Source organism: Diabrotica undecimpunctata, chromosome 8, assembly GCF_040954645.1.
Source record: "Diabrotica undecimpunctata isolate CICGRU chromosome 8, icDiaUnde3, whole genome shotgun sequence".
Lineage (NCBI taxonomy): Eukaryota > Metazoa > Arthropoda > Insecta > Coleoptera > Chrysomelidae > Diabrotica > Diabrotica undecimpunctata.
In genome coordinates this window covers 137,135,701-137,149,850 of record NC_092810.1, presented here as the reverse complement: position 1 = coordinate 137,149,850, position 14,150 = coordinate 137,135,701, and the positions used below count along the sequence as shown (strand labels likewise).

The following is a 14,150-nucleotide window of genomic DNA, read 5'->3' as shown; positions in this document are numbered from 1 at the left end:
TCCTCCTCCCTTCTGTTTTCTACTTTTTTTGGGATAAGAAATATTTCAGTGTGTTAATATAAAATTTTTCTGCGTAACTTTGTCTAAGGATCTGTAAAATGAGATAAACATTTTGTTAATATCCTTCACGCTTAGTACGGATGTACCCTGGAAGGGCTGGTATGGTTTTTCCACATGTCCACATTTTGGAAACAACGGTAATGATTTTGCAACATGTTTACAAACAATAACTATAATAAAATGGTACTTTTTACGAGGTACTATCAAACTCACCTATTTCGTTTTTCGCGTTTTGTTTTTTTCGAGATTTGTTAACTTCAGATGGTGTAAGTTATTCGCCATAAAGCATTTCGCTTATTATCAGGATATTTATTTTAAACACAAGAAAAAAACTACACAATTTCCTTGCAGTCGCGTAAGCGTAGATTATTGCAACACAACGTAAGCAATAGTGGATTTCGTTCGCGACTAGCGAGCTTCGAGCTTCCTAATCTGACAATGTGCCTTAGTCACGTGGTACATCTAACTCCATTCTTATTGGTTGACGTGGACAGGTCGGTGTCTGCATTAAAGTCGGCTGTGGACATGTCGGATTCTACATCTAGGCTTGTTTTGTATCCTGAATATTCCGTTTAAGATGTCAGCTTTTACATTAAAACTTGGTAACCAAAAACCAATTGGTAACCCTTTAGATTACCAGTAGAATGACAGTAGAAATCGTTTAAGAAAATACTTTTCTTGTTGGTTATATGTAACATAATTTATATTGATCAATATGGTACATATATGTAACATATTGATTCCCTTTTTTATTTTAGCCTTATATAGAAGAAATTTATACTACCCTAAGAGATGAGCCATTTAAAAAATTTTTAGAAAGGTAAGGATATAATTTTATTTTCCTTTTTGCTTTATAGCTCTGGCTTTCAGATAAAAAAAGTATTTTTACAGCGGATTCCATTGTGTGTTAAAAATATAATTTTTATTTTTCCTACCCTAAAGCCAAAACGTTGAAGTGTTTATATATTATAATTCTTTAAAACTTAGAAATGTAATTATTATTAACATTATGTTACCTATCTAATATTCATGTTACTGTTCTCAGCTTTTTACTGAGTACATGAAGCAGTTCCTCTGTTCTTTTTGTACATGATCCACATTTTCCCATGTGTTTGTTTTGGAATGCTCTCCCAATATCGCGCATGACTTTCTTGGATTCAGTCTGAGTCACAACCAGTCCATTTGATTCGGTCGATCCTCTTTTAGTAAGTTGATCTGCTTTTTCGTTGCCTTCGATGCCGTGATGCTCTGGTACCCAGACAAGCTCAACCTTGCTCCGGTTTCCCCGTTCATTCAGTTCTCTAATGCAGACCCATACCAGTCTGGACGTCACATCCTGACACCGAAATACAGTCAGTGCCGTTTGAATGTCAGACAATATATGAATCTGCTGTTTTTCGGGTACTCTCTTGTTATTTTTCTTTGCACATTGCAGTATTGCATAAATTTCCGCTTGGAAAATAGTGCAGATCTTACTTTGTTGGTTGTGATAGTCCTTGTTTCTCCATACATTCCTGTCTGAAATAGACACCCTGTATGAATTCTTAAAATTGTTTTCTTTTAGCATGTGATTCGGCTCCGCATTAAAGATGTTCTTCATACCAGTCTTTGCGATACTCGATGCCCTGTCCCTTCGTTGCGAAGTTTCAGTGATTGTTTTATTCTATATGCTCCCAATCTTGCCTCTACTTGTATTATCCAGTACAAGGGAAGCAGGCCTAATAGAGCCTCCAAAGCTGCTGTTGGAGTAGTACGCATGGCACCAGTTATCCCCATACACTCAAGTCTTTGGTTTGCTAAGTTTGGTTTTTGCAGCTGTTTGAAGTGACTTAATTCACCACATCGTAGCTGCATAGATAATTGAGGGTTTCATCACCGTGAGGGTTTGACCCAGTGCACCATGTCCGATTTTAATCTCCATTTCTTGCTATACATTCATCTGATTCTCATGAGAGTTGTCACTGCTGTGATTATTATTTTTTCTAATTGCCGATTCCAGGTAAGTATAAATAACCCCGAGATACTTTACCTCTCCCTCTAGCTGAATTTCTTGTCTCTGCAACTTTAGACGACCTAATCCCTTTAATTTCCGTCTGCGTGTGAAAGCGACTATGGTGAATTTGTGGGAACTTATATTTACCTCCTCAAAATAAGTCCATTGTCTCACTAATGTGAGTGAGTGCAAAACTATACGACCCACCCTGTATAAAAGTATATTTGAATGGTTACAACTTTATTCTTCGCGTATTTAATTCTTACTAATTTTAAGTTATAGGTTTTTCTGAAACAGATTTTAAATTTTGAAGTAATAAATTTTTTTGTGATTTGTTAAAATTCAACGATATATAGAACTGTTCTATTCGTGACTATCGTCGAAATGTTCATTAAACATCAAAACTTTTCTATACTTGAATCTATATTAAATTATAAGTTTTATGAGAATACTATAACATGTTTCTAATACTTTGTTTTCTTTTTTAGTGAAAAGTATACTAGGTTTTGTCAATGGAAGAATTTAGAATTAAATATTCAAGTAAGTATATAACAATTTTACAGATTAACCTTTTCTTTTTTACTCGTTTAAAATTGGTTCCCTACATTAATCTTACAGAAACCTGTGAGTGCCTTCAGACATAACATTTTTGTAATGTACTTACTAATAAGAAATATAGCGAGGTAAAAACGTATTAAATACCATTGAAAATGATAATACTTTGTGTAGAAAGACAATAATAACAATGAAGCTTTGTACCTTTGAAATCAGTGCTTAATATAATAGAATAACTTTTTTCTTTTTTCTAGTTAACAATGAACGACTTCAGCGTGCACAGGATAATAGGCAGAGGCGGCTTTGGTGAAGTATATGGTTGTCGAAAAGCGGACACTGGCAAAATGTACGCCATGAAATGTCTCGATAAGAAACGAATTAAAATGAAGCAAGGTGAAACGTTAGCCCTTAACGAGAGAATTATGTTGTCATTGGTCAGTACAGGACAGGATTGCCCCTTTATTGTTTGTATGACGTACGCGTTTCATACGCCAGATAAACTCTGTTTCATTCTGGATTTGATGAACGGAGGTGATCTTCACTATCATCTAAGTCAACACGGAGTTTTCAACGAGTCTGAGATGAAGTTTTACGCTGCAGAGGTTATTTTAGGTAAGACAAGGGTCTAAACAGTTCAAATAGTGCAGTATCGATTGTTTTCTCCAATTAATTTACACTAATTAAACAGGTTTTCCCTGCTATAATTGTAGTTGTCTAAAAAAGCTAACTTTCTTGTCCAAATAAAATCTAAGACTTAATTATTTAAATAAAATAATGGAAAAGAAAAGTATTTTTTGATGTGTGTACATATTTTAATTCCTAGCTGAGCGCTTTTGGCTTACACAGTCATCCTCATAGCTATGGTCGAGTTTTAAAAAGCACCATTATTCCAGAGAGATCCCATTTGCTGTAAAAATCCACAATTTTTCCTTTTTTTTTATAAAAGTTAAATAGCTCCCTCAAAAAACATATAAACGACAGAACATTGGACTCCACAAAAAACACAAAAATCTGTTTATGGTACGGGTGTAAAAACGCGACCATTTGGTTGAAGTTAAAGCGGCAGATAAGCTGTCTCCAACGAAACCCCAGCTGGTGAAATTTCTGTCTCATACTTTCTATACTACCGTTATAGTTAAATTCTTCTATACATTTTAGAGGAATCTTTTTAAGAGTGGGAACCTGTTGTTCAGTAAAATAAAAATTGTATATCTTCCTGCGTAATATACCTCGGTCACGTCCATCTAATTTAATTTTGGACGATTTTTCGTGTCGTTTATTGGGTGTTTGAAATCCAGAGCTTTGTCCATTCTGAATGCCACATCCTTCTTTGGCGATTTTTTTTACTTTGGATAAACTGATACCGGCAAACATGTATCCGATTAATTTGTTCGATTCAATTACTTGACATGTTATACAACAATAAATCTTTGTATATTTTGTTGGTAGTCGAAAATATTCAAAATACTTGTTTACAGAACAATAAGTAGTGTATATCCTTCTTTTTCCTCCTGCTTGTTTATAATTTCACGGAATTTTGCACTTAGTGTCCTATTTTTCATGGCAGTTTTAATATTCAAGTTTATTAAAAAAAAAAAATTTAAATGTATTCTAAATAAACAACTATTTTATCTGGCAATGTCGCAAAACCACTGATTTCGTGCACAATGCTTTTTAACCCTTTCACTGCGGGAACCTTAAAAATTGATGCCTGTCCAATGCGCGTTAAATCCACGAATGCGAGTATACCCGTTATGGGCAGTTGACTAGTTGACACTCCGGCGATTATACTTGTCTGGAGCAGCGCACCGTACAGGACCAATACACCAGCAGAACAGTTTTATTTTCAATTTCTAGTTCAGATTTTTTCGGATATCTGATTATGAAATAAAAGTGACAGACAGTTTTTATTGATAGTATAGAACAAAATTCGAAAAGAAATGAGAAACCACTTATCATTCTTACAGAGCTATAAAGATGATGTCAATTTTTGTAAAGCATTTGAATCAAAAGTCTTTTTTTGTGTGGTAAATACCAAAACAAGGTACAACACAAAGTGCTACCTAACAGACGGAGCACATATATCTTGATTCTGCGCGTTTTTTATTTTTGTCACATACAACGCACCTCTTAATCGGATTTTTTATAGGTTGTCGGTGGAATTACATCAGGAAAATGTCTTTCTGTGAGCCTCAAGTCACATTCAGCTCCACATCTTCTGCCTCCTCCCATCCGGGAAGTTGGAACATGATGTTTAGCTATAATTTCTTCTACTAAGTTTAATACAGCCAGATCCAACAAATGGAAAAATACCTTCTTGTACCATTTAATGGTTTTCCTGACACTTTCTATCGATGAAAGTAGCATGTCGCATTTGTCGACTGATCCCATATTATTATTATATTCAATGATACAATGTGGTTTTTTGATAATGTCTGCTGTAAGATAATCATTCCGTATTTTTTAGTTGCGAAGGTGTGAGAATAACATAGGACTTGAGTACCAGTTATCTACAAATAGGCTATGCCTTTTGAGAGGCTTTTCATCATTATCAACAAAATGCATCATCCGCAAAATTAGCCTCTTGTCATGAGGCGCCCAAAAATTGGAGTATTCATAAAAAGTTTACTAGTCCAATAATCATTGACATTCGATTTTTTCGTCTGGGGCATCAGCAAATCGATTGCTAAAAAGCAGTACATTTCATTTATATTAACTGATTTCCATCGTTGTAGACGTGAATTCGCATCAACCTGTTGTCTACTTTCCTGTTCGTAGTATCGGTTTATCCCATCTGCAATTTTCTTCATTATTTGGGGCGTGAAAAAGCTTTCAAAAAAATCTACAGCATGTGGCGTATCTGATAAACTATCAATTTTACATCCAGAATTAGTATTATCAAAAAGGTTTATGACCGGTAAAAACGTTTCATCTTTCCAAACAAATGCCGCAGCTTCCATAGTTGTTGTTAATTGTTCAGCTGGCGTGTTGTTTAATTCATCTCCAGTTTCATTTTCTGCATCATCTTCAGCCTCGTTTTCAGCAACATTTTGTGATTTTTCCACGAGCGTTGATGCTAGAATGAAAGAAATGCTTATATAAAATCAACACAAACACAAAAATATACAGCACACGTTTTGAGATCAACGTGCGGTACAAAAAGCTTAATAAATATATATTTAGTTTACGTTCTGCATCTTCTTCATTTTCTTCTTCTACTTCTTCTTCTTGTGCCACTCCTATCGGAAATTGGAAATCATCGAGGCTATCCTGACCTTGTTTACAGCTGACCTAAAGAGTTCATTAGTGGTACAGCATTCGACGGTAGCACCACATCTCGAAACTTTCAATATTTTTTATATTGTTCTGCTTGAGAGTCCAGGCCTCTACACCGTATAATAGCGTGTTAAATACGTAGCCCCTTAGCATTTTTAATCGGAGAGGGATTCTTATATCTCTGTTGCAGAAGAATTTCCTCATCTTTATGAAAGTAGCCCTGGCAATTTCGATACGTCTTTTTATTTCATTATTTTGAACTCCAGTTTCGTTTATTGACTTACCCAAGTATTTGTAACTTGATACTTTTTCAATTTGAATGCCGTTTATACTATTTATCTTCTTCTTCGCTTTTTGGCAATCCATCGTTACTCTCATAATCGTTCATAAAATCATCTTCAAAATCACTTTCTTCTAGCATACGCGCGAGATCTGCATCAGTAAAATATTTCCGACTCATTTTCGCGACGGGTAAAACAATACTGATTCGAGTTCAAATTGCATAATTGCAACCAAGCAAATATTTTGTATAGTAAAGTATGCGAGTTAACTCGTCTAGAGCAGTCTGAGCGTACGCACTAACTGTCGGTGGGTGCGGACAGAGCCGGAACGCAAGATTCGACTTGTCTATGAGCAGGTAAATAACAAAAATCGAATAACAAAGCTCTACTGCATATTGAAACAGTTCTTAAGATTTACGCGAGTTTACTCGTCAAGAGCAGTCAGCCTATAAGCGAGTATACTCGTCAAGAGCAGTGAAAGGGTTAAATGGATGTTCGTTTACTCTTTGCAGCAAGGCGTTAAACTGAAGTCCCCTATCATTGATTTGCTACCTGGGTAACTTTCGCGGTTTCAGATATTTCTGTACACTTGTACTTAAACTTATTATATTTACATAGCTTAACTGAATCATTTTAATGTTATTAATTGTTGTTTTAGGATTAGAACATATGCATAGGAGATATATTGTATATAGAGATTTAAAACCTGCAAATATATTATTAGACGAACATGGACATGTTCGAATATCCGATTTAGGATTAGCCTGTGATTTTTCCAAGAAAAAACCCCATGCTAGTGTGTAAGTATTTGTAATTAATGTTTGTTTTATGATTATAGATTGTAGATTTAACCATATGATGAAAAATAAAAGGAGAAATTGTCTCTTTAACGTCAAAAACTAATTACTATTTTAATGCGAATAAGCCAATGACGTTTCAATTTTCACTTCGAAAATCGTTATGGAAAATAGCTTCGGAGCAATGTCAAAAACCATTCCCTCAGATTTTGCAACCACGAACATCTCTTTTACAACATCTGTTTTACCTTCAATTTTACTTTCTATGTTATTAACTGTAGTGGTCTGTATATTGATCCTCTCATGACATTGTCCAAAATATCCAAGTTTTCGCTTTTTAATAGTTTGAACGTTAGCTCTATGTAGGACTTCAACATTGATAACTCTGTCTATCCACGATATACGCAGCATTCTACGATAGCACCAGCCTTTAACTGCCTCTAATTTTTTTATCTGTGATTTTTTCACCGTCCAAATCTTAGAGCCCTACCGTAGCATTGCAAAAATATAGCAGGGCAGTAGCCTTATCCGTAGGTTCACCTTTACATTTTTATTGCATAATACTTTCTTCGTATATACAAATTTACATGTTGTTTTTTTTACATGCAATGTTTTTACAGTTATTTTGGGTGTATACTACCTGAAAACCAAAAATTAACAAACTGAATATACTGCTTGCAAAGAAACTGTTTAACAGCAGAATCAGAAGCGTTTTTAAACTACATTAAATGCAGTAAAATATCTCTTGAATAGATATGTTACCTTGTTTCCTTTATTGAACTAAATATATTTGTTTACAGAGGAACACATGGTTATATGGCACCAGAAGTATTATCAAAGGGAACTCCTTACGATTCTAGTGCGGACTGGTTCAGTTTTGGTTGTATGTTATATAAATTACTCAAAGGGCACTCACCATTCCGTCAGCACAAAACCAAAGATAAACATGAGATAGATAGGATGACACTAACTATGGTAAGTTGAAGAATCATGTAGGATTAAGTTTTAATGAAACATATGTTTGTTATACACTGATTTATGTAGTCAAATACATTTCTATAAGTGCCATCATATTTTTCGATACCTCATTCTAATAGTTGAGTGATGGTTAATCTAACGCATAACCTGCAGCGTGTTTACCGGAAACATTTATCCTCTCATACATTTTACAGTCTGTGTGGCTTTATTATTAGTGGAATTAAGTTTCGTTTTGGTGATATTCATGTATTATAAGTTTTTGTACTTCCAACAGGCTGCGCTATTATCTTTAAGAGCCTCTGAAATGTTTTCCTAATACAGATTAAAGAGAAGGTGGGCAATATGCATCCCTGTCGTACACCTTTTCTATTGGCCATCTCCTCCGACATGCTGCTTCTATACCCTTACTTGTGGTATCTGATGTCAATACAGTTCTGTGATGATTAGTAAGTCACCCTCATCGATACCTGCTGCTCCAAGTATTTCAAAGTATTCTAAAGGTATTTAGAACTGTCTAAAAAATTGAGGTGTGACTTTTTTAAAATTGAAGTCGGTGGCGATTATCTAGTGGTGTAAAAATCAAATTTACAAGGCGTTTTCCTTATTGGTTGGGTACTAGTAAATGTGTGAATATCTTTTGGTTTTGCTTGAGCAAGCATAATCATTACAAAAATTATGATTTTAATGGGCACTAATACAAACTGCTGACACAACTAACATTATGTCAGTGTTTTGCATTTGGGGATTTTTTAGGATACATAGCATGATGCGGCAACGTTGCGAAAGTAGTGACAAGAAGTGCAACAAAAAAGTCAATTATGGTGCAGTGGCTTCGCACAAATTTTAATAGGACTAAGTTTTTGTCGGCATTCGTTAAGTAAATCGTGAAACTGAAACAATTTCGATCTAAAGTCTGAATAGCAGATTAAGTTAACAAACGCTTAGTAGTAACTAATACTTCGCAGAAACGCTACTAAATACATGCTGAGCTTCCGATCTGTCTGCTGGGGTAAGGAGTCTGATCACTCGACGAGAAAATAGGACATTCGCGCTATCTGGTACAACCTCTTCATAATTGAACCTTCTTCAAATTGTGTCTTTGTTTGTGCATGTGTCTGTCTGTATATCTGCGTGTGAACGCGATAACTCATGAAGAAGTAGACTAGTACATAGGTTCTTCTTTGTCCAAGGAGGAATGTTATTGAATCTGGATTAAATAGGTCAAAGGTCGCCAAAAATACATATAACTTCGGATATGGAGGACAAGAGTATTAAAACCTAATAGAAAAGTTTCTTTAGGACATAAATTTTTGCACAAAAGGTCCAGAATTTACAAGAATATACGATACTCAATGCGATATTGTCGAATTGCACCAAATCTATAGACGTGTAAATTGCTAGTATTCGGCAGTTTAAACCAAATTGGATCCCTCTTAATTCGCTGTCTAATCCTTTGAAACTCCTTTGTAATGTCTTATTATTATATTTTTTTAAATTAAATATAAGGGCTAATAGATTTCTTAATTTTTAGAATGTAGAACTACCAGATTCGTTTAGTAAAGAACTAAAGTCCCTTTTAGAAAGTTTACTCCAAAGGGACATAGATAAAAGACTGGGATGCAAAGGAAATGGGTAAGTGATATGTTTAATATATTTCTTAATATCACTGCTACAAACTTAGCAATATCTTGGAAGCAACGTCAATAAACATCTAATTGTCAACAATTGTCCAATAAAAATAAAGCAGTGTATAACAAAAACTATAACGGTAGGATAAGTATTATCTTCAAAAACTAGGATGTGAATTTGAAACCTGTGACCTTCTAAAAAGATACTAAAATTATTTAGTTTAACCTACATAAATACCTGCCATTGCAGTAACACGTTCACACACTTTGCTTAAATATACTAACAATTGTCCATGGTCTATTTCTATTTCATTTTTTGTAAATTTTAAAACGTTATAAATTAATTTTTGCGTTTGATACTGATGATTTATATCACAACGTTATAACATTGCACAAAATTAACCGGAAAGCTGTCCCCACTTTTTGAATTTTGCCACTGCGCACCCATAACTTGCGCCTCTTCACTGTCTTGGGCTACTGTACTTATTGTAAAACATAATTGTTCTCAAAACTTGACTTATTAGTGGATTAATTAAAGTCTTTTTATTTTAATAGTTTTCGAAGTTTTCAGTCATTGGTGTTAAAAATAGTATACTGTAATTGATAATCAAATGCGATTATAATTCACTGTTTCTCAAAAATCATTCACCCTAATAATAATTAACAAATATAAATTATGTCAGCTAAAATTAATTATTCTCTGTACGTAATTATATTTTGTAGTATACAATTATTAAAATTAAATTGTAACCTTAATTTGAATCGTTAATGTAGAAGGAGCATTTCACTATTAATCTATACTCAATAGAGTCCAAAATTTTGTTGTTCACATTAATTTTATTTTGTAACGATTAAAGTGTTTAATTATCTATATAAATATCGTATCCAGACCCTTTTACTGATTTAATTAAAAGCTTATTGAGCATTTACATTGAATATAGTGAGATAAAACATGACCACAATATGTAACTCTCTCAGCTATAAACCTATAAACGTAATGCGTATATATATATATATATATATATATATATATATATATATATATATATATATATATATATATATATATATATATATATATATATATATATATATATATATATATATATATATATATGTTCAAATATTTGTTTGGTTTTTATTCAAATTCATACCTCTTATTTGACTACTTCTAATTTGCTTTGTAAATAAAAGGTATTTTTACTACAGACCTCAGTCTGTCTGCTTTGCTTGTTTCTCTCATTTTCGAAGTAGTGTTGATAAGTTGGCTTCGCGTTTTGTGCTTTTTGTACATTACAAGATTACATTTATTTTTACAAACGTGGGTTCGAAGAAGAAGATGATGTCTATTGAAGTAAAACGTGAAATCATTGAAAAACATGAGCAAGGTGTACGAGTAACTGACTTGGCGGGGATGGACACGGACGTACCACATAAATACTGTATTTAAACGGAAGGAGGTGATAAATGATATAATGCCAGTAAGGGCGTTACAATAATTTCTAAGCTTCGGACTTCTGTCCATGAAAAGATGGAGAAACTAATAATGGTGTGAGTGACATAGAAACAGCTTCAAGCAGGAACCTTAACACAAAGAATCATATTTGAGAAGGCACGAGCAATTTACGAAGATTTGCTGAAGCAGATCCCACACACTTCCACAAATGATGAACCGGAGGACTCGTTTAAAGCCATTCCGGGCTGGTTTGACAACTTTAGAAAAAGGACCAGCATTTTCTCCGTCGTCAGGCATGGTGAGGCAGGAAGTTCGGATGTGAAAGCAGCTGAGGTTTACATCAAAACGTTTTCAGAACTGATAGAAGCCAAAGGATACATACCCCAGCAAGTCTTCAACTGTGACGAGACAGATCTTTTCTGAAAAAAGATGCCGAATAGGACTTACATAACGGCAGAGGAGAAGACGATGCCAGGTTACAAACCTATGAAAGATAGATTAACTCTACTACTTTGCGCCAATGCGAGTGGCGACTGTAAAATCAAACCTTTTCTAGTGTACTATTTAGAAAATCCCAGAGTCTTTAAGTCACATAAGATTTTACAAGAAAAACTTCCAGTTATGTGGAGGGCAAATCCAAAGGCATGGGTCACCAGGAAATTCTTTGTGGAGTGGATAAACCTGGTGTTTGCCCCTTCTGTTAAAAATATCTACAGCAAAACAACCTACCCATGCAAATCTTTCTTATCCTCAATAATGCTCCTTCTCATGCACCAAATCCGGAACATGATTTACTCCAAGAGTTCAAGTTGATAAAGATTTTTTACCTACTAGCCAACACCACTCCTATCTTGCAGCCCATGGATCAGCAAGTGATTTCTAATTTTAAGAAGTTGTATACCAAGCACATTTTTCGGCGCTGCTTTGAGGTGACGGAGAATACAAACCTTATCCTTCGAGAGTTCTGGAAGGACCACTTTTACATAGTAATATGCTTAAGAATTATTGAGCAGGTGGCCAAGGTGACCCTGGCTAGGTGTTACAACAAGGACTAACCTCTGCGTGGAAGAAGCTGTGGCCTGAGGCTATAGATGAAAGGGCCTGCGAAGGATTGCAACCCGAAGTGTCAGTGGTAGATGAGGTTGTTTTTCTTGAAAAATCCATGGGTATGGAGGTGGATGAAAGAGATGTGAACGAACTTGTCGAGAAACTTCCTCAGGAGCTGACAACCGAGGAATTAGACGAACTACATTCGCAGCAGCATACGGTGGTTCAACGAAAAATTAGTTTTGAAGAAGAGAACTAAAGGAGGAAACCTCCTTGGACTGTTTTTTTAAACGATCTGCAGATGTAAATGAGCAAAGTGTGACGAAAAAAGCGAAGACCACTGACGAAAATTAAGCGCTCCCGTAATCACTTCACATTTTCTTATATTTTTACAGAATATGTATTTATTTTTTGTTACTTATAAATAAATGTTTCTTCATTTAAATACATTTTTCTTATTTAAAACACTTAACAAAAACAACTCACGTGTTTTTTTGGGGACTGAAACGGATTAATGGCATTTCAGTTAATTTCAATGAACGAATTACACTCGTGTAAATGTATGTATATATACACACATAATATAAATGTATGTATATATACAACTCACAAAGAGAATGAAAAAAAAGGAAAAATGTATAAAATGTGGAAGGTAACCGTAAATAATTATTTCTGACTATTATATTCTGACCGTACTCACTCAGTACGGTGCTGCCAAGTTAGAATAGGATATAATTAACTTAGGAAGGAATCACTATAGGAGGAATGCAACCATTGCGAGCTTTGCCATTACCCCTTGACTTCGTTTATTTGTAACCTTAATCCTTAAAATTAACCTTTTCTGTATATTATAAATGTTCTTAACACTTACAGGTAGCTGTTGCTCTCTCGGTAGGTGTGTTAATTGTTGTTTTAGAAATCATGGTATTCCGACTTCAGACATTATTGCTTCAAAACGGTTGCATTTCTCTTGTAGCGATCCTTTCTTAAGTTAATTTTTTTCCTATTCTAACTTAGTTGAACGGTACTGATGACGACCAAATAGTCAGAAATACGTATGGTCACCTTTTATACCATTTTTTTTTCAGTTTTATTGTAAGCTATGCCATATACATATATATATATATATATATATATATATATATATATATATATATATATATATATATATATATATATATATATATATATATATATATATATATATATATATGTATATATATATATATATATATATATATATATTATATAAATTTTTACAATTTATTTCTATTTTAGATCGGAAGAAGTAAAAGAACATCCATTTTTCGCTGGTATAGATTGGCAACAAGTTTACTTACAGAAATACACTCCTCCTCTGATTCCACCCAGAGGGGAAGTGAACGCAGCCGACGCCTTCGATATCGGTTCTTTTGATGAAGAAGACACTAAAGGAATCAAATTGACCGATGCCGATCAGGAGCTGTACAAAAATTTTCCACTTGTGATATCTGAACGATGGCAGAACGAAGTAGCAGAAACAGTATTTGAAACAGTCAATTTTGAGGCTGATAAGCAAGAGCACAAGAAGAAGGCAAAACAGAAGAAGCTTTACGATTTAGATGAAAAAGGTAAATAAAAAATATTTGTTGAATCATTTCTACATTTAAGAGAAAATTTGCAATTTTTTTTTACTAGAGGTTGTGCGCTTCGCGTTATTTTTTTAAACTCACATCAACATGAAGGTTACACGACTTTTACCGGTCAATATTTTAGGTTTTCAAATTATGATTGAGTCACAATTAAATATCTTTTAAAATTGTTTAAAAATAAGATATAATGTGTAAATATCTACCAATTCTGCGACTGTCGTAATTATTCTTCAGGTACCTGACAGTTTATCTCATATTTGAACAGAATTCTCCGCCATATATATGGTATCGATTCATCTAGCATTTAGTCATCTTAGAATAAGCTCAATGTGATAATCTTGTCACTAAGCATGTCTAGAGGCGATAGATAACCTTTCTTGGAGGCATCCTTCACTGGCATCTCTTTTATTTCTAAGTAAGGCTTATGCAATCATTTGAGTCAAAATTT

General features: G+C 34.1%; 1 protein-coding gene across 1 annotated transcript in view; it reads left to right on the top strand.

The window, feature by feature from the left end:
• Gprk1 (G protein-coupled receptor kinase 1) overlaps positions 1-14,150 on the top strand; it is a 608,846-nt gene that overhangs the window by 578,259 nt on the left and 16,437 nt on the right. Inside the window, exons 6-12 of the mRNA XM_072541130.1 lie at positions 819-880; positions 2,542-2,593; positions 2,863-3,220; positions 6,824-6,965; positions 7,763-7,937; positions 9,472-9,572; positions 13,350-13,681. Coding sequence (XP_072397231.1) covers positions 819-880; positions 2,542-2,593; positions 2,863-3,220; positions 6,824-6,965; positions 7,763-7,937; positions 9,472-9,572; positions 13,350-13,681 — 1,222 coding nt within the window. The remainder of the gene's footprint in view (positions 1-818; positions 881-2,541; positions 2,594-2,862; positions 3,221-6,823; positions 6,966-7,762; positions 7,938-9,471; positions 9,573-13,349; positions 13,682-14,150) is intronic.